Source organism: Acanthopagrus latus, chromosome 17 (assembly GCF_904848185.1).
Source record: "Acanthopagrus latus isolate v.2019 chromosome 17, fAcaLat1.1, whole genome shotgun sequence".
NCBI classification, from domain to species: domain Eukaryota; kingdom Metazoa; phylum Chordata; class Actinopteri; order Spariformes; family Sparidae; genus Acanthopagrus; species Acanthopagrus latus.
This window is the reverse complement of record NC_051055.1, coordinates 2,249,658-2,269,381: the sequence shown is the minus strand read 5'-3', so window position 1 is coordinate 2,269,381 and position 19,724 is coordinate 2,249,658. Positions and strand designations below refer to the sequence as shown.

Sequence of the window (19,724 nt, the reverse complement as noted above, 5' to 3'; positions counted from 1 at the left end):
GGCTCCTCCTAACTGCATGTCGAGGTGTCTTTGAGCAAGATACTGAGCCTCAAATTGTTGGCAGTAGACTGGAAAAGTGCTATAGAAATATGAGTCCATTAACCATATTAATAAGTAGACAGAGTTTTGAACCATCTCAAGTTCCAGTGCTAAGAGGAAACACATGTCAACAGGGGGTTAGCAACAGAGCTTTCCCCATCCGGTGAATGTCCGTCCGTTCACTCTTGCTTTACATCGGTCTCTATCACTCTCCTTCTTCACCTTCTTTGCCTCCTCCATCAGCTGTTCGTTTTTCCTTTTGCCGTGTAGAGTTTCCACAGTTATTCCAGTTGTGCCACCGTTACCGGAGGATAGTGACCAGGGCAAACAATGACTCTTCCCGCCTCGATTGTGGAGTGGCCGACATGTTTCCTTTGTGATGTAATTCAACCAAAGATCTGTCTTGATGGCAAACCAAATAGTAAAGTGAAAGCAAGGTTTATAAAGAACCAAACTATGGCCAGATGGTGTCATTTGTCTGCAGTCATTACACTGTGACATCAGTATTTACTGCAGAAGCAAAGAAAGTTATCCACTGCCAGTTAGATTATATTAGACTATGATATTATTTTCTGTTCACTTAAGTTCATTTCTACATTTGAATTTGAACAGCGGCTACAAGGAAAATTTGGGCTTGACACTGAGATGATGAACATTGTCAAGCAGGGTAAGCAGGGTGTGAAGCAAGTGCTACATGGATAGGCCAGCTGACAGAATTGCTACCCTGCCATTGGTATAGTAAATATCACATATAGAAATGGAAGATGTGGGTGTCCAGTTTTTTAATTTCTTTCTTTCAGGTGGTGAATCCATCGTTTCCTAACCCTCGCAGAAGGCTGCGGCTGCGGGACCTGGCTGAAAGGGTGATCGATGCTCAGGAGAACGAGCAGGAGCTCAACAAACTGCTCAATGAGGCTCTGCTGGAGAGAGAGACAGTCCAAGCGTGAGTGAACACCCACACTCTTTGAGCCATAAAGCACCGCTGCTTCTGGATGCAGAGTACCTTAAGGATAACGCTCTCTCGTTGTTAAGTTGAATCTCACACACCGTATTGTTTCCTGAGGAAGTCTTTCTCCTCTGTCTTTAATTCAAGTTAAATTTTGGATCACATTTTCCTTACATGAATCACCTGCTACTGTTATAAATTCTGCAAACTTTACTTTTGCGTCTGCTGGTCGAGCAGCCTCCTGTATTGAACCAAAAATTAAGAGACCTGAGTGTTATGGAAATTTGTCAGTGCCTGTGTTGAAAACAGTACCAAACCAAAATGATATTTATTATGGCAAATCACAGTCTGCTCTTGTGTCTTGTTGCTGAAAAAACCTTTTAGAATATTGGGTCAACTCTAAATAATGTGATACCTTTGTATTTAATATTTTATACATGTGCTGACATTCTCTTTTGCCATCAGTCTGAAGGGGAAACACACCAACAGGCTCTCCCTGAGGTTTGTGGACCCAGACCTGGAGACTCGTTACTCGGTGGAGAAGGAGAAACAGAGCGGAGCAGCCTTTTGCTGCTCCTGTGTGGTCCTGCTCTTCACTGCAGCGATGGAGGCGCTCATAGACCCCTGGTCAGCACGTACAGTCGCCTCCTCACACTTCTTCTTCACAATTTGGCAAAAATGTGGTTTGAATTGTTTTCTGGGTGAGACCCCAAAAATAAGTTCATAACATTATTTACTCTGAATCCTCCACGCTCATCACTTCTTTAATTAACACAGTTGTAGTATGCCTTTCTCCATATTACAGTGGCTTGCAGCACAGGCCAACCCGCTGTAATATTATTCTGTACAGTATCTTTTTTCTATATGCAGCTGTTGACTTGTTGACTGCTCCCAGTGCTGTGTTTTTCTCTCAATATTTTTCTGTGTGTTCACATGTTGTGGAGCAGGCTGATTGCAAACTACATCACATTTGCAGTGGGAGAAGTCCTGCTGCTCATCCTGACAATCTGCTCTCTGGCTGCCATCTTCCCCAGAGTGAGTAACAACACTCCTTTTACATTTGATGTCATATTTTCTTTTCACTACCTGGCTGGACCAGGTACCATGTATCAGCACCTTCAGATCAGTTTTATTTGTATAGCCCAAAAACACAATCGCATTACATTATTGTTGTCCTTTGCTCATTTATAGACACCAGTGCCCTAAATACCACTGATTATTTCATCAAATCCATGCACTATTCCCCGAGAAGTGAAAATGTGGAAAATTGTGGAAACATGTCAGATGTCCTATTTCTCAATGTTAAAGAAAGGGGGAAAACATTCCTTGATCTGTCCATTATCATCGAAAGTCAATAGGGTCCATTTTAACTTGTTTCCTGTATGACTGAGTTTGTCAGTGATAAACACTCCTATAGCCGTATTTATTGCTTTGGCACCTTCTGAATCTGCAGTGAGGCTGCCGGAGGGGACAGGGTTGCACTTCCAGTCTGTTTTTCACTCGTTCTGCTAATTGGCACATTCTGGTGACACAGTGGTGAATTAAATGTTTATTTTGATTTATTTTTTGCACATGCAAGTATTAGACATAGATAGGATATTTGACAGTCTGGCAGACATTGTACAGATAATAATGGGAAAGCATTTTGTGACATTTCACTTTACCTTGTAGGTCTGAGACTTTTTATTTTACAATTTCAGAGTATGTAATAATAAAAAATACACAGTAGAACAACCACACACAAATAGAAAATTATTTGTTGTAATTTTGTGATTTAAGTAGAGTGATTTATTTGGTGAACATGAATAAAACACATTGCATATAGATGATTAAATGAATCTGATATTCTATGGATTATCATTGTGTATTAAAACATTTTGGGGTTCACTGGTAACCCATGGTAACCCGGCATTTAATGTACACTGCTATGGACTGTATGTAATTGCTTCAAGCAAAGTCTGCACAAAAACACTCTTACTGAAAAGGTTCGGAACATGTGCGAGAAAGCCCTCATGCATTGATGATTTGACCGTGAGATAGCACAAAAAACCAGCACAGACTTACTGACAACAAGCCTCAAAACCTTTGAAAAAGTGAGTGTGGTCACTGGGAGTGGGTCTATGGGGTTTGGGTCACATAGGCAGAGGAAGTTAAATATACATACATACTGAAGCAAACTTCCTGTACTGGTTCACGGCAAAGACACGTAGAGTAACACCCCTTGTGTATGTGCTGTTGATAATTAATTGCATTAAGAATAGCATAGATTTGATAAGATTTGAGTGTGTGTGTGTGTGTGTGTGTGTGTGTGTGTGCATGCATGGCATGGAGCAGTACTTTTGATTCCACCTCATCATGGAAATGTAGATGTATTGATAAGCAGCAGTCGGCCAGTATTGAGTGCCACTGTCACAGGATGCACTCAGATGAGGTCAGTCAGCAGCACACGCACAGTGAGCCAGTCAATCACATGGACTGAAAAATGCACAGTCGCTGTAAAAAATGCTCAGGGCTCTTTAGTACTTATCAATATCACATCAACTATCACAGTGCAATAAGCCTGCAGGACAATTTCACTGAACACAGTCCATTAAGAGAGGCACGTGTGTATAAATGTGATCATCCTCACTGTACAAGGTCATCAGCAAAAGTGACATTTTAACATGACAGTGTTAACTTACAACATTAATAATGACTGCATTCCATGGAGGTGTCACTCTGGTATGGTGTAAAGCTGCTGAGACACTTAAATGAAATTGAGCCATCATTCCTGGTGCTAGTGCCCCCTGTGCTTAGCCTGTGAAGTCAAGTCAAAATGTCTGCTGCAAAGAAGCCTATGGGTTTGACATGCACCAGCACCTGAAACTATTTTTGTATTGCTCCACAATGAACAGATGGTGCATTCACAAATACTAGTGCACTGCCCATAGGAAGCATGTATTCCTATAGAAAAGTGGGACGTTAAGTAGTTTTTTCATAGATGGCTAAATGAGGCTGTGTTTGAAGGTGGGACATCAGGGATATAATTGGCTGTTTTTGACTACTTTTGATTTTACCATTATATTTCACTGTAAAAAACTATTGACCTTGCCTTGTTTGGTGTCATTATTTTCAGCACAACCTCACATGTGCGACTGTACAGTTATTTTTTCATTTTGACATACTGTATTAACACTATGGACCTAAAATCACAAAGTAACAAAAAATCAGAGCAGGAAAAAGTTAGATTTTTTACTGTGAAAACCACAAATATGTTTAATGAACCAATTGTATTAGTTACAATGCAAATATAAATTGTCGTTTGCTAAATTTGTGCATAAGTTTATGAAGTTATATGTAACTATTTACATTTTAATGCAGGCAATGCCTCAGGCTCAGGGCTCCTCAGCTCATTCCTGCCTGTTCCACATTCAGCAGTCTCCTCACTCTTTTGACTCACAGCACAAAAAAACGACTACATTACACACTAAACACTATATAACATACTAACTATACACTCCAAACATGCTATATGTGTCTGTCTGTATCACCGCCGGCGTCCCTCCCACAACTTCCCCTGATCCTCAGCAACCAAAGTTGCTGCTTGCGGACACTTTCGTGACAAAAGCCCTTTTTTACTGTTTCTTCCTCCACCAGACACAAAGCAAACATGAAGGCAATGTTTGCGAAAAAGCGTGGCAGACATTATTTACCGTAAGTCTGGTTTTGGACATGCCGACGCATCCGTATACTTAGTAGGTGGGGTGTGGGGTTGGGCTAGCAGCTAGCTACACACACGAACATCCATGTTTCCGATTCCACTTTGTTGTCCTCGCGTATCTGGATCTCCTCAGACCGGAACAGACTCGGTCCGGACTCGTTTAGTCTCATTATATCCGCAACAGTCAGTTTAGATGCACAGAACGGGACCGAACCGCCGGCAAAATCCCGGTCCAGCTCGCACCATTGCAGGTATAAATCTGCCTGTTTCTTAAGGTATGTTGTTTGGGTGAGTGCAGTGATTGGCTCTGGTGCGCACGTGATTATGGTGGCTATGTTTGACAATGCTAGCGGAATTCATAAAGCATTTATGAAATAATTTATTAACGGTGTCATTGTAGTCCAAACAAATGTGACGTTGACAGACAGACAGACAGAGATTCCTTGCTTTTATAGAGAGATGTGGGTGGGGGTCACAGCTAGACTTGAGATGGAGTGTAGTGTTTCCCACAGAATCAGACTTTAAAGCTGTAGTCTATAACTTTTTTATGTTATTTTTGCTAAAATTGTCATTATGATCTGACGGTAGAATAAGATACAGGTCAGCTGTGTAAAAATCCACTGTCTCTGGCTCCACCCAGTGGCTGTAATTTGATTTGCAAGAATCTACCGCTCCCGGGTCAACACAACCAATGAGAGCCAAGTAGAGTGTCTGAGAGGTGTCAGTCACTCTCGTGCATAAGCTGTTGGCAGTCCCCCTCCCTCACACAGTGTGTGCTGGGCAGTGCCCCTCCTCCGCTCAGGTGCAGTGCCTGCTCTCACCTGGTCAGATATTTCAAGCCCAAACTGTAAACAATGGCAGAGAAGAGACAACAACAGAGCAGAAAAATGCCCCACCATTGCCCGCGTCAAAGAGAAGAAAAAAGATGAATGACGAAGAAAAGCAGTGTAAAAAGAAAGAATTGGACCGTGCCAGAGAGAAAACTAGGGTAAATATCAGAGCGTCATTTCAGAGGTGGAGGGAGCTGCAGGATTTGTAAGGACTCAAGAGCAAGGCAGTTTGCTGCTTTTGTGCTTGATAAGTAAGGACTCCTGTTTGATATGTCTCACTCTATGTTTTAACCACGAGGCTACAGTGGCGGCAGTTACAGTAATACTAGCAACAGCTCATATCACCATACGATGTTGCAGATGAGCTACGTAGCTTGCTGCTAAATCCAGCTTGTTAGCTTTTATGATAACTCCAGTGTTTAGTACCGTCTTTCTGGCTACTTTAAAAAAAAGTGTCTTTCAAGTGACCAAGCAGTTATAACGTTAGTTTCTGCTCAAGTTCAATTGAAGTGGTTGACTTTGTTTAGAGAAATAATGTTACCTGTGCCTCAGAAAGGCAGCATGGTGATGATGATTACATGAATGAGTACCTGGTAACTCCGGCTACCACGATGTGAGGAATATTGTTTGTTACTTGGGAAATCTACAGTGATCTGCATGAGGCACTCAGCATTGTAAATTAAGTTGTATTGGTCAGAAATAGAACAATCAGCACTTATGTTGTTGTTGTCATTTTGAATGGGCCGTCTAGGTTATCTGGCATCCTCTGTTACCGTGGTTACAAGCCTGCTGGTTTTGCACCAAGCTGACTTGGATGGGGATAAAATGTAACCGGGTGGCTCTTCTAGACTCTTCACATTTATTGGACAGAATTGCCCAAATTATGACAGTAAAAACAAGTCATTTCGCCGGGTTGTGAGGCTTTTATTACAGTTTTACAGATGCGTCTTTGCCAATGTTAGCTTTTGGGAAAAGTGTCCAGTGCATCACATGAAGATGTAATTACACGGCTCAGCCATGACAAACACTGGCTTCAAGACCTGGCGCTCTCTGTGGGGCCTTGATCTCAATGATGATGCTACTCATAGATACCAGCCACCTAAATGTAACTGATTTTCATCAGGTCCATGCATTATCCATATCATAAAATCTCAAAATGTTGAAGAAAGTGAAAATAAATGTTGGTATCATCCCTCTGTCTGGTCTGCTGTAGGCTGAGACCCATCCTCCATCCAGATTTCAGGGAAACCTGTTCAGTAGTTTTTGTTACGCCCCAAAACATGTATCCACTGCTTTACAGATGCATCTTTCACGGTGTCAGTTTATGGCTGAAGCTTTTTTGATGACATAATTACACAGTTTGGCCACTACAGAAGCCTGGTGCTCCTCCTGGGGGCTGGGGTCAGACACATTGATGACTCATTGTTATCTTTAGGCAGCAGAATGTGACTGTGGCACTGATCTGAAATCAATTCTTAAGTATTTTTCCTTATATTTAAAGAGCGCATTATTGAGAGTACGATGGGCTGACATAGGCTGGTACACGATACACTTTCACACTAGAGAGACCGCTTTCAGTCATATTAAATGTTTATATGCATGCAGTCATGTCACCAAAGCAAATGTCACACTTCAGGATCCCCCAGGAGGAGCAGGAAAGTGAAAGCCTTGAAACTGTGTTTGTGTCAGGTCTTTCCCAAGAAGCTGGTGTCTTTTTCCACTTGGATTGACCACACCCGCTGGGCCCGTAACACCTGGGCCATGGCAGCTATCTTCATCCTCACCATGGCCAACATCATGGATATGGTGAGATTTTCGCTAATGTTTCCTACAACCGCAGAAGGCCAAACCAGTGTGTGGATTTGTATTTATTTTGTAAGTTAATTTTGCGTGAAATATGAAACCAACCAAGTGTGGCCAGTTGTCAGTATGCTGTGGATGACCTGTATACCACAGAAAAAACACAACCAGAACACTGGCCTAGAATTATATGAACTCTAGATGTTGCTGCTGAAGTAAAAGCTGAGCATGGACATATTGAAAGTTATATTCATAATGATTTATGACTCATGACTTTGTGTGTCTTTGTTGTCTAGCTGAGTTGTCAGCCTCAAGTCGCAGACTTGAGCAGCCCCACAGCGGCTCCCTCCTTCTCCTTTGGCCCTGGTGGCTGCCTGGACAACCCCAAATATTATAGCTACATCGCAGTGCTGGCACTGATGGCCACCACCATGCTGGTTCAGGTCAGTCACATGGTGAAGCTGACACTGATGCTGCTCATCACAGTCGCCACTGGCATTGTTAACATCTACAGCTGGAGGGACATCTTCGACAGCTATGACACTGCTCGCTTCCAGGACTACAGGTGACGTTGTGTCATTCATCTGTGTAAAGTAGAGCATTCTACATGTCACACATGTAACATGCTAGTTTAGGTCTTGATGCATGGTTGGTCGCATGTTGTCATCTGTTCTATAAATTATCATACAGTAATCTCAGCATTGAACACTCATCATGACAGACACATGTCAATGTTCTTCTTGGCAGGTCATACCTGGTGCCCTCCAAGTTAACAATGACACTTATGATCTTCATTATGATGGTCAGCTTCTATTATTTCTCCCGACATGTAAGTTAATGTCTGCTATGCCTTTTCATATGCTATTAGTGTACCCAAATCAATCTGAAAATAGCAACAATGTGTTAGCAGAGCAGGTTGATGTGAAGCTAGAAGCTAAAAAAAAACACATTTCTAATACCAGAATTGTGTTTTTTCCATATGTAAAAATGTATGATATGTATGATCTGTATTAGGAATGTGAAGATAATCCAAATCCTTGTTTCAATTTGATTTCTGATTTTACCAACTCTGCCTTTATATTCAGTGATCATTATTGAAACCCCTTTTTAATTTATTTTGAATTTAGAATTGATGCTGTGACACCCAGAGTGGGAATCTTATGTATGTCATGTACTGTGCAAAGCATCTCAGGTATCTGCAACACCTACAGAGTATAATTTAACCTGAATATCAGTATGCCGATCCACTCTACAAGCCCCAAAATTAAAAGCCTCCAGCCAGCCTGCTCTGTTTCAATCTGTTTTTGTCATGACCGAACAGGCTTAAAACAAGTGTCGGTGGTGCTTTGACAGACAGGCCATATGACCACAATGTTGCTCGACTCCATCTTTGTTGGTTCCAGTAAAGTTCAGGGCACACTGTCATGACAATGTAGTATATCCAAATAGTGTACATGTAAAAGAAAAAGATTTGCAAAGCACCACATGACTTCTGTAAGAGGCAGTGGTTTTAGGACAGAGACATGCAGAAAGACCCAGACGCAGCCGTGATAGCCACAGAATGTCACTGTTTCAACAAGTGTCAGTAAAATGATAAAATCTAAAAGAAAAAGAAACACCTCCATACAATACATATACATATCAGTTCAAGAGGTAGAAGCTCTTTCGAAAGCATTTAGGTCACACGTTAGCATCAACAAAGTTATGTAAGTGTATCGATTACCAGCGAATAGATTTCAGTCTTCTGCTTTCAAACTCATATACTGGTCAGATGCTGCCATCAGTCCCTGTTGTTTCCTGCAGGTGGAGAAGCTCGCCCGCACCCTGTTCCTATGGAAGATTGAAGTCCATGAACAGAAGGAGAAAGTGTATGAGATGAGACGCTGGAATGAAGCACTGGTGACCAACATGCTGCCTGAACATGTAGCTCGACACTTCCTGGGCTCCAAGAAAAGGGATGAGGTATGATCCCGAATATCGCTCATCACTCATTCCAAAAGTTACAATATATACTTCGTCTCACTTTCAAAAATATGTCTCTCAGTTGAATACCTTCCAGCAGCGAAATGCTTCTTTTAGCCAAGATGGACGAAAGTATCAATTGCATGAATGTAATGTAGAAAAAGAAAATAAAATTTAGGCACATGAGAAATGTTTGAATAATGCTTTTCTGACCAGCCAATGGGGGCAACGGCCTCTTACCTTCTTCCTCCCTCCTTTCTTATGGAATGTTCCAAACTGATGTTTTGGCGCATTTCACAACTTTCAGTCTTTTGCCACTGTTCCAACTTGTTTGAACCGTGTTGCTGCCATCAAATTTATAATAAGCAGAAGAATGACACCGCCTTGTTAATGTGACCTGTTCCAGGAGTTGTACAGCCAGTCCTACGATGAGATCGGAGTCATGTTCGCCTCAATCCCCAACTTCTCTGACTTCTACACAGAGGAGAGCATCAATAATGGAGGGATTGAATGCTTACGGTTTCTCAATGAGATCATCTCAGACTTTGATAGTGTAAGCAGCCTTCCTCATTACCTTCCTATCTTTGTTTATATTAGGGTAGCTGCTGGGACAGCACGAGGCTGTGATAGGACCCAGCAAAACACATTTGACATTTGAAGAGATATTAAAGTCATTCAGATGTGAAAGTCATGTAGCATGTTGCCAGATATGTGTTGATGCTGAGGATTTGATCTTGACCAGAAGTAGAGAACTTGTGATGAACCCATCGGTCTATGTGAATGTAACCTTTGGCTTGTATTCATGTCAGCTGCTGGATGAGCCTCAGTTCCGCTGCATCACAAAAATCAAGACCATTGGCAGCACCTACATGGCTGCATCAGGTGTCACCCCAGACATCAGCAATGGCTACAACTGCATGAAGGTCAGCATGACATCTATGGGATTCATTCTGTGACTTTAACAGACTAAACATGAACATATTCTGAACCTATAGGAAAATAGGTCTGCATCACTTTTATTGATTTTGAATGTGATAATCTTTCCTGATAATGTGGACCTCATGATACAGTATATATTCGTGGTGTTTCTTGCACCTCTCAGATGATCATGTAATTTATCCTAAATGCTGATTTTAGGATCAAAAATGCTGTTTTTGCCAGGCATGATAATGCTGATGTGTGTGTTTGTGTTGTTGTGTGGCAGAAGGAGGATCAGTCTGACAGAGAGCGCTGGCAGCACCTGGCAGACCTGGCAGACTTTGCTCTGGCCATGAAGGTCACACTCATGAATATCAACTACCAGTCATTCAACAACTTCATGCTCCGCATTGGTATGTGCAGATACTTGACCAATTTTTGTGTGTGTGACGTGTTGTGCCATGGTGCTTGAATGAAAACAAAAACTTTTCAGTTATGGCCGCTGTGATGTCACCTATACATTTCTGAAGAGCCAGAATGAAGCTCAAAGCAGAACTCACAGACTGCCACCATCATGGCAGCGACTCACCCCCTCTGCTGAACTCCCAACTAATCCAAAATGAATCCTGGTCACTGAAACATGCCTACCTAGCTGGAAGCTACTAATCTTGCCAGAGCTAACAAGCTAGCTGTGAAAGAAAGAAAAGATCAAAGTTTCTTTGTGAACCAAAACCACGACAACCCAGTGCAAAATCAGTGATATGGTACTTTTATAGATCCTGTCTTGTCTGGTTGCAACAGTTGCTTCTCCAACTGAAATTTGTAATAAAGCTGCAGCTTCTGGTCCCGCTACTGTGATATTCAGCTGTAAAACAATATGTTACTGTAACAGAACGACAAAACTACGAAATAGGGAATGAGCTTTTAGAGCCATGCAGAGTTAATGACCAGACAGGTTCTCACGAGTATAGTCGTCACAGACACAGAATGTAACAGCCTTTACCGTGTATGTCATGTGTCAACACTCTCCTCTAGGTCTGAATAAGGGTGGAGTGTTAGCAGGAGTTATCGGTGCCCGGAAACCCCACTACGACATCTGGGGCAACACTGTGAACGTGGCCAGTCGCATGGAGTCCACAGGGGTTATGGGAAACATCCAGGTACAGCACTGGGCTTTACTCCACACAACTCAAAAACACACAAAAGTAGAGTTACACAAGCCTACAGATGTATATACACTTAAAAATGTATACATATATATGTATTCACACATTATAGGCCTATATTTGGCTCAGGGATTATCTCAGGGCTCAGGGAGTAACTGTATCCTCTTCCATCTCACATCAGGCAGTTTAGATAAATTCCTAATCCTGTGATTTATTATTTCCATTGTATATACTTAATTAATTAAGTCTTTCCATTTGCTTAGTTGAGGTGCTGCTGGTTTCAGCAAGTGTTTTTGTTATCTGCTTTAGTGCAGCTACTCGTGAAATTCTAAAGAGATACTTATCGGTTTGCTGAGAGAGAGGCTGTGGTGTTCTACCAAGTAATAGTTGCTCGGGCCCCAGGAGTTCATAGCTTCACATGCCTCAATCCAATATTGCTGCAATACTGGACAGTAGAAGAATATATGAGTGTGGTTGGCTTCTATCTCGCCACATTTTCACCAACAGCTTGGTGTTACCTCCTTAGAGTACTTGCTTGAATAACAGGTGTTATACAGAAGCGTAGTTGAATTTTCCAAGAGTCCTCTCTCCAAATAACTTTCTCCTCAAATAAATGTATGAATAATTTTATCCCATTGAATAAAGTTCTTTTTTGGTATATACATTTGCAAATATTGAAAGAAAAAGAAAAGTCTTGGTAAAATATTTGTTTTCATAATCTCAATTCTCTCTGTTACTGTTACTTAATTTCACTCTCCAAAGCCCCAAAATTATACTGATGAAGCTTATTATAGTCAAATGGTCACCCCTAAGTATCTCAGTTTATTTTGTTGCTATTTTAGATTGTATTTAGATCTGATAGTATGTGATATTGACTGCCCAACTATCATTGCTTCTGATTTACCCATATTTAATTTGTAGTCAGACATTGCACTGTATTGTTTTATTTCCTCCATAACTACCTCCAGGGATTGCGATATATTTGTTAGGTAAAGGATCAAATCATTTGCATATATTGCTAATTAGTGCTCTTCTTGTCCTAATAACAGTCCTTGTATTTTACAGTTTTGGTTACATGGCCAAAATAAAAAAAATAGGGGGGCCAAAATAAAAATTAGGGGGCCACAGCATCTCCTTGGATTCAAGACAAGACTTTGACTTGTTTACTCCAAAATATATAGTATATCTCATGGAATCCTGAGTGCTGACATTAACTGGGGCAAATGAGGCCTGTAGTTCCTGAGATGTTTGTCTGAGTTCTCTTGTGACTTCCTGAATGAGTTATTCTTGTGCTCTTAAAGTAATATTGGAAGATTCAACATTGGTCCAAGTTTGCAAAAGTAACCACATTTTCAAAAATCAACCTCGGTTAGAGTTTTGTTTTAAAAAGCACAAATATTATAGATCTTGTTGGGCCAAAATACAACAGAAGTATATTGTACTACATAAAGGTGTTGGCACAAAGGCACTAACTTCAGTTTGGTTAGTTCCATCAGCACAGAGAGGAAAGCGTAGGAAGTATCAATGATGGCTTACACAGCTTCTTTTACAGCGGTTAGTTCCTTTGTTAGAAGTGAAAAGTCATCAGCCTGCAGATTTCAGTGTGAGCTCAGAGTTTAAGATCAGAGCTAAAGAGTCAACCACAACATTGTTTTTTAGACTTTTTGAATGTGTACTATTTTTTTATGGTCTGTTTTAAACTAATGTGTCACATTTATTCTGAGCAGCGGTGTGAAAACCCTCTAATCTACTGTGTGTATGTATATGGATGCATGGGTGCTGGTGTGTGTGTGTGCGTTGCCCCCAGGTGGTGGAGGACTGCTACAACATCCTGAAGGAGTATGGCTTCCGCTTTGTGAGGAGGGGCCCCATCTTTGTGAAGGGCAAAGGAGAACTGCTCACATATTTTCTGAAGGGAAGAGACAAACAAGGCTCATTTATCAACGGTTCCTCCGTCACGCTGCCACACCAGGTGGTGGACAGCTAAGGACCACACACACTCTCTCACACACACACACACACACACAGAGTAATCACATCTAGTGTGTAATGAATACAGAAAAAGCAGAAAGAGAGTTTTTGGAATGAGAAGTAATTTGCCTAAAAACGCTCTGGTACCTGGAACAGAAAAATACTACTGACACACACCTGTGACAACACCCCACACACAACTCAACTCACACATACAGGGTCACTGTCTATGGATAGATATATCTACCATTAGAGATTTGATTGAAGTTTAAGTGATATGTTGGAATTGAACCATGGAACTCAAAACATGAAGAATAATCATCTTAATGAGGAATGAAGTAAAAGATGGCAGCTTCGGACGTCTAGACTCAGATTATACACAATTAAAACAATACAAATAAACAGAACTAGAATATAAATATCTGCAGTGCATTCAGAAATTATTCTGACCCTTTTACTTTTTTCACATTATGTTATATTGCAGCCCTACGTGTAAATCATTTAATGATTTTTCCTCCTTTCCTACACTCAGTACATCATAACGACAGAGTGGAGACAGACTTTTAGAAACATCTGCAAATGTATCAAAAAAGAAAAACTGAAAATCACATCGACATCACTGATATTGCCCCATAACTGTTCAGCTATCAAAACACCCTGCGCAAAATGAGGATTGTTTTGAAATCAACATGAGGGTGAGGATTGATTCAAACTGATTTAAATACACAGATGGGCTTTATGTCTTTCCAGAAACATCTTTCAGATAAAAACAACATTGTACGTGCACGCACACACACTCACACACACGCACACACCAATTCTGATGCCATCTCTTCAGCCTAAATTCTGAACATTGTCATTTACACTTCCATGGACGGGAACCCGAATGACTGTGATGAGGAAGACGATTTGAAAGTTGACCAGTGAGAGTTGATATAAACTGATCTGCCACCTGCTGCCCATGTGTGGTCGTATGGGTGTTGCATTACTCATAGTGTATTTTTCCACAGTCGAAGTATTCTCTCTCCTTGAATCAGATCTGGAAGTCCTGTGTTCTCCTCTCAACTCGTGGAGCCCCTGCAGCACACTACACTGATGGCCTCTGGACGTTTGTGTGCCTCGGAGCTGTGCTGAACATGAAGGATAACAGACAATTTGCTCTGTGTTTCAGGATAGAGACAGGTGATGGTGTCAGGAGGCACACATGGCAAAAACATTTTTCACATTATGGATTGATGGAAGTGCCTATCACAGTTGTGATCGCAATGTTTTAATTATGTTACTCTCCAGACAGGAAATTCTACAAGTGCTTTCACAACGATGCAAAAGGATAATTCCAGTTTATGACATTTTGGGTTTTATTTATGTATCTCAAACCAACATGTAATTCTGAACGTGGCCACCACATAAAATGCTTTAAATAATGTGTCCAGAGTGTCTAAATGTCTGACTGTTTGATTGTTTACCTCTTTTAGTTATGTCACCGTGACATATGATCTCAGCTTCTACTTGATGGGAACATGTGAGGAAAAATAAACTGGAATTATCTTTTAGCTGCGTGGTGGTTGCGGAAAAACGCTGAAACAAGTTTTTAAGCAGATTGTGAAAGTAATATAGTACGCACTACACAAGGTAAAATGAGCTTGATGTGATATCACCGTTGGTGTTGTTCCTGGAACATCTGAACTATTTTACTCTGGGACCATGAAAGCAACTGACCAATCCCTTTCTTGCATTGTTAAAGCTTTGCAACCCAGCAAAAAGACTGAAATCTGTTGTAGTTTGGAACACGTGTTCCAATCTAGATAGGAGGAGATCCATCTAGAGAGGAGCCACTAGAAACTGTTTGTTCAAAGGCAAGCAAAAAAAGGACTTGTAAGGTGATTGATGGATGATCTGTCTATCACCACCTATCACAGGGTAACTCCAACCAATCAGATCAAAAGTAGGAGAGTGCTGCCACCAGCAGAGACACCTGGTGAAACAAATCTTTAATAAAGCCAGTGTCTAGAAAGGGGGCGTTCTTTGCCCTTCTGTCAAGAAAATCTTCTTTCTAGTTCTGAAAGAACAACTATCGCAGCTATGCTGACTTCCTGAGGAGCCGCCACTGATGTTTTGAAATGAGCAGAGTTTTGTCTCTGGTCAGTACACCTAAACCATGCCCACAGCTGCCAGTTGTTCCTTATGTGCTTACTGGTTCAACATCTGTGTATTCAGCCACAAGTTTGTAGAGAGCTTAAGTCCCATCCCTTCAGTTTCCCTCATGGGAACTTATTTCAGAAAAACCCTGTCTGGTAGTGAACGGAGAGAGACAAATAATTAATTGATCCTGTGTGAACTGTGTCTCGAATCACAAATATGATGTTTGTCAAACTGGTGAAACATCAGACTGTGAAGATTCGTCATTATAAAGACTACTCAGCCAACAGTTATGTTAGGGACGTAGTCTCATTGATCACTCACCAAAACCCATGATTTAAACATTATAGAGCTGCTCCTGTATATTAGCAGCTCACAGAACTGAACCAGAACCAACTCTCTTTCACAGAACTGCTGTTGTCAATATGAGCAGATTCTTTGTGATGTTCATCTTTTTACAACCTTTTCTGAGCCCAGTGGGCTCCATGTTGGTGTTGGTGGTGTGTGTTGATGAGACGATGTAGTTCACTGAGCGCTTTAACACAAAATTACAGGAGGTTTTATTGTAATAACAACAAACTGACACTTTATTGACTTGGACATATTTTTCTCAAATACCATACATGTGATTCATAACACAATTCAAATGGGATAGAAAAATATTTATTTCTCTTCATTCACTACCATACAAAGTTTTTGCAAAATAAGGTCCCATGAGGCAAACCAGAGGGGGCGTGACATCACAAATACTGCCTCACAGGGTAATGTTCTCCCAAACCTACACCTAAACTGCAAAAGGAAACAAAAACATGAAAAACACAAAGTAAATGAACCTAGAAGAAAATGATAACTGAACAGTATAACAAAATGTTCTGAAGGGATTCCAAACCCGGCATCTTTGGTGAGGGTTCTGAACCCATTCAGCCACAGCAGCTTTCTCCAAGTGGACTTGCTGCTCCTTAAGTTGAAAGCATGTTTCAGGCACAACACCAACACCAGTTGAGAGGCTATGACTTGTGTTGGTTCAGTGACGTTTGAGCAACTCCATTTATACCTGGTGTTAACATAGCGTCTATATCTGGGTCATTATATGTGATCATGAAGCCTTTGCATCTGTACCTAGAATTAATGATTGTTATCATTATCTCAACTCTGCCTGCAGCATGGTCAAACCTCAGCAACCTGGTGGATTTGTTGTTTTTCATTCATGTACATTTCTTCATTAGCAGTGGCCATCAACTTTGAAAAACTTCTTGCAATGGAAGATGTTGCTTAGCTTTTTTCATCAGAATGTGCCCGAACTACACAGACGTTATTTTCACATTGTTAAGTTCTGATTACACTGTGAGCTTAACCACCTCCAGAAGTGGATCCTATGTGCATTCACACATGCCTTCACTTGTGCTTTCCCTGATCCAGAAAAGATCCAGATCCAGATCTTATGTTAATACAAGATGGAAATGGACTTTAACTTCACTGGTAAATTTTGACCTAAAGTTTTATTCTCTGCTGTCAAGAAAATGGTGCAATTTCCCAAATGGAGACGGGTGTATTCTAATATGTGTAAACTGTGGTCATCGAAGGTTTTAGCTGCAGACAAGAAGTATGCAGGAGAAAAACTTGACACAATTGGAACCCTGTGTGGTTTTGCGGACACAAACAGCCTAATTTATTCTCAAGAGGATGTGTCCTGTCACAGCCTCTGCAAGTCTGACCTCCAACTGAGCCACCTTGGTTCGTCTACCAAAGGTGGAGGCAGGGTGCAAAAATTTGACACCCAAATCAACACGTACACTGGAAAAGGATGTGACGAAGAATATATTTACACTTCTGTCAAGCCAACCTGCTCACCTGCAGGAAAGCCCAATACTATGCTTGTTTTTAGTCACAAGCTTGTCTTTTTGCTTGTGACAACCCTGTAACATTAGTCCCCTGATTGTTATTCCGGGTTATTACAAGGCTTTGACGTGACAGCAGTGATATGCAGGAGAAGAGCACACCCACCTGGCAGGAAGCAGCTGTACTATGTGTGTTTCAGGGTAAAGTATTTAGGGAGCTGCATCTCGTCCTGTTGATTCTAAAGCCCATTAGTGTCTCTGTAGAATGGGATCAAAGTGCAATAGTTTCTTCTTCTTACAGACCTGACACTTCTCTTAAGAAAAGGTTCAATCATAACTTCCCTTTTAATTATTTTTTTCTAGTGTAATGTAAAGTTTTGTTCTATTTAAAGTGGGGAAGAGAGGACTGAATGTGTCCCTGTTGTACATAGAGTTTAGGCAGTGTTTATTTGTCAGATTTATTCACTGGAAATGACAGGAACTTTGTTTTTTGTTTTGTTTTTCTTACACAGATGTGAAAGTGCCAAATGATAAAAGAAATGTTAAAGCCAAAACATGGACCACAGCTGTTTCCTGATTTGTACTATAAAAGAATCTCAGGCTTGGGAACAAAATAGCACTTTGAATAATCTGTCATGATTCCAGGTTTTGGTGGCAACAGAATTTTTGAGCTAAGTACCAATACAAGAACAGTGAGATGCCATCTGGAGAGCCCACACCAGCAGGGCCAGCTGACGGCATCAAAAACAATGAGATGATTCTGGTTGTTGTTACCGCTCAACTTTTGCCTGAATTTGAATCAGAACCTTGATTCATCTTCTCAGTTTTTGTGGTTTCAATTAGAAATACTTTAGGTCTACTCAACCTGTTCTGAACAGTTTACCCCAACCTTGGTGTTTAAGTTGAAGTCAGTGTACCCTCTTTCATTTCTCTTGTTTGTCATCATAATGTGAGTTGATTATAAAAGTCTAATAAAGAAGAGCCTCAGTGTTGTGATTGCTGCACAGTCAGTGGAAACTTCGGAGCTGGAAATAGAGAGAGGCAGTATTGATCTAGGTGGGGAATTCTTTCATCACAGCAACCAAGTCACCAACATCATAACAGGACACTCATGAAGAGGGAGATGATCAATAAGAACATAGAAATTAAACTTACAAACCCTAACTTGAAACTGAACTAAAAAAGTAGGACTGTACTCAATCTGTAAATACACAGTAGTGTACTGTACAGTACTGTTGTATACAATGACACAAACTAATAATCAGTCAGACAATTTCCATAACAACATAATGCGCTAAATAATGAATCTACACAGATGTAGTGACGGGGGATATTCAGTTGGTTGCAGTGGGAAGTATTCAGTTGTTAGCAAACTCACAGCAAGAGATCACTAAATCCTACACCCCAGTCTTCTGATCACAGTAATATAGAGATATAAGATGGCATCATTAAATAATGCAACCTCCAGGTGTTGGTACAAATCTGACATTGCATTTGCAATAAACATCAGAATCAGATTTACTGGCAAGAAGGATTTCACACCAATGAGGAATTTGTCTTGGTGAACAAGGTGCATGCATTGAAGATAACAAACAAACAGTGACTGTTTTATTTATTTGTTTGTCCACACACACTAAACATACATAAGTGTGGGATGATAAATAAATATGGAAGAGCTGTAGAAAATTTTAAAAAGTATTTAAAAAATGTCCAAATTCTGCATTATTGTAATGCAAAGATTCAATGGGAAGAACACCCTCTGTTGTGCTTTTTTGGTGAGGGATCTGATGTTCAGCTCACATTTTAGGTCCTGGGTGATGATGGTACCCAGGAAGCGGCAGGACTCCACAGAGTTAAGTAGGGAGCCACACAGGATGACGGAGGCGGGTGGGGCTGGGTTTTTTTCTGAAGTCCACGACTATCTCCACACATGGCGGCTGAGCTGAGGAGCTATAAGCAAGCCCACACCAGCTCGCCGCCTCTCACCGAGGGCAACTCCAGAATAGAAGAGAGTCCAGCCTCTCTCAAGGAGCTGGGTTCCAGAGCCCAGAATATGCGTGGAGGCAAGCCTGACTATCTCTAGCCAGTACCGCTCAACCTCCTGCACCAGCTCAGGCTCTTTCCCCCCAGCGAGCCATGTCCCCATGGCTAGAGTCACCGTCCGGGGATTGGGTCGACAGGGCCCCCCACCCACGATCACCCAAATCACACAGCACCTGCCCCTTCTGAACCCTCCTGCAAGTGGTTAGCTCAGTGGAGGGTGGGCCCACATCACTTCTTCGGGCTGTGCCCAGCCGGGTCCCATGGGCAAAGACCCGGCCACTAGGCACTCGCCTGCGATCCCCAACCCCAGGCCTGGCTCCAGGGTGGGGCCCCAGTGAAGCCAATCCGGACGAAGTAAACGTCCTCAATATT

The 19,724-nt window shown here is 41.4% G+C and overlaps 1 protein-coding gene across 1 annotated transcript in view; it reads left to right on the top strand.

Annotated features, from left to right (window-relative positions):
• The window catches only part of adcy3a (adenylate cyclase 3a), a 39,771-nt gene extending 21,466 nt beyond the window's left edge, over positions 1–18,305 (top strand). The window contains exons 10-21 of the mRNA XM_037075208.1: positions 840–982; positions 1,451–1,612; positions 1,933–2,020; positions 7,205–7,321; positions 7,612–7,880; positions 8,063–8,144; positions 9,119–9,277; positions 9,684–9,830; positions 10,087–10,200; positions 10,482–10,608; positions 11,231–11,355; positions 13,169–18,305. Coding sequence (XP_036931103.1) covers positions 840–982; positions 1,451–1,612; positions 1,933–2,020; positions 7,205–7,321; positions 7,612–7,880; positions 8,063–8,144; positions 9,119–9,277; positions 9,684–9,830; positions 10,087–10,200; positions 10,482–10,608; positions 11,231–11,355; positions 13,169–13,348 — 1,713 coding nt within the window. The 3' untranslated portion in view covers positions 13,349–18,305. The remainder of the gene's footprint in view (positions 1–839; positions 983–1,450; positions 1,613–1,932; positions 2,021–7,204; positions 7,322–7,611; positions 7,881–8,062; positions 8,145–9,118; positions 9,278–9,683; positions 9,831–10,086; positions 10,201–10,481; positions 10,609–11,230; positions 11,356–13,168) is intronic.
• The last annotated feature ends 1,419 nt before the right edge of the window (positions 18,306–19,724 follow it).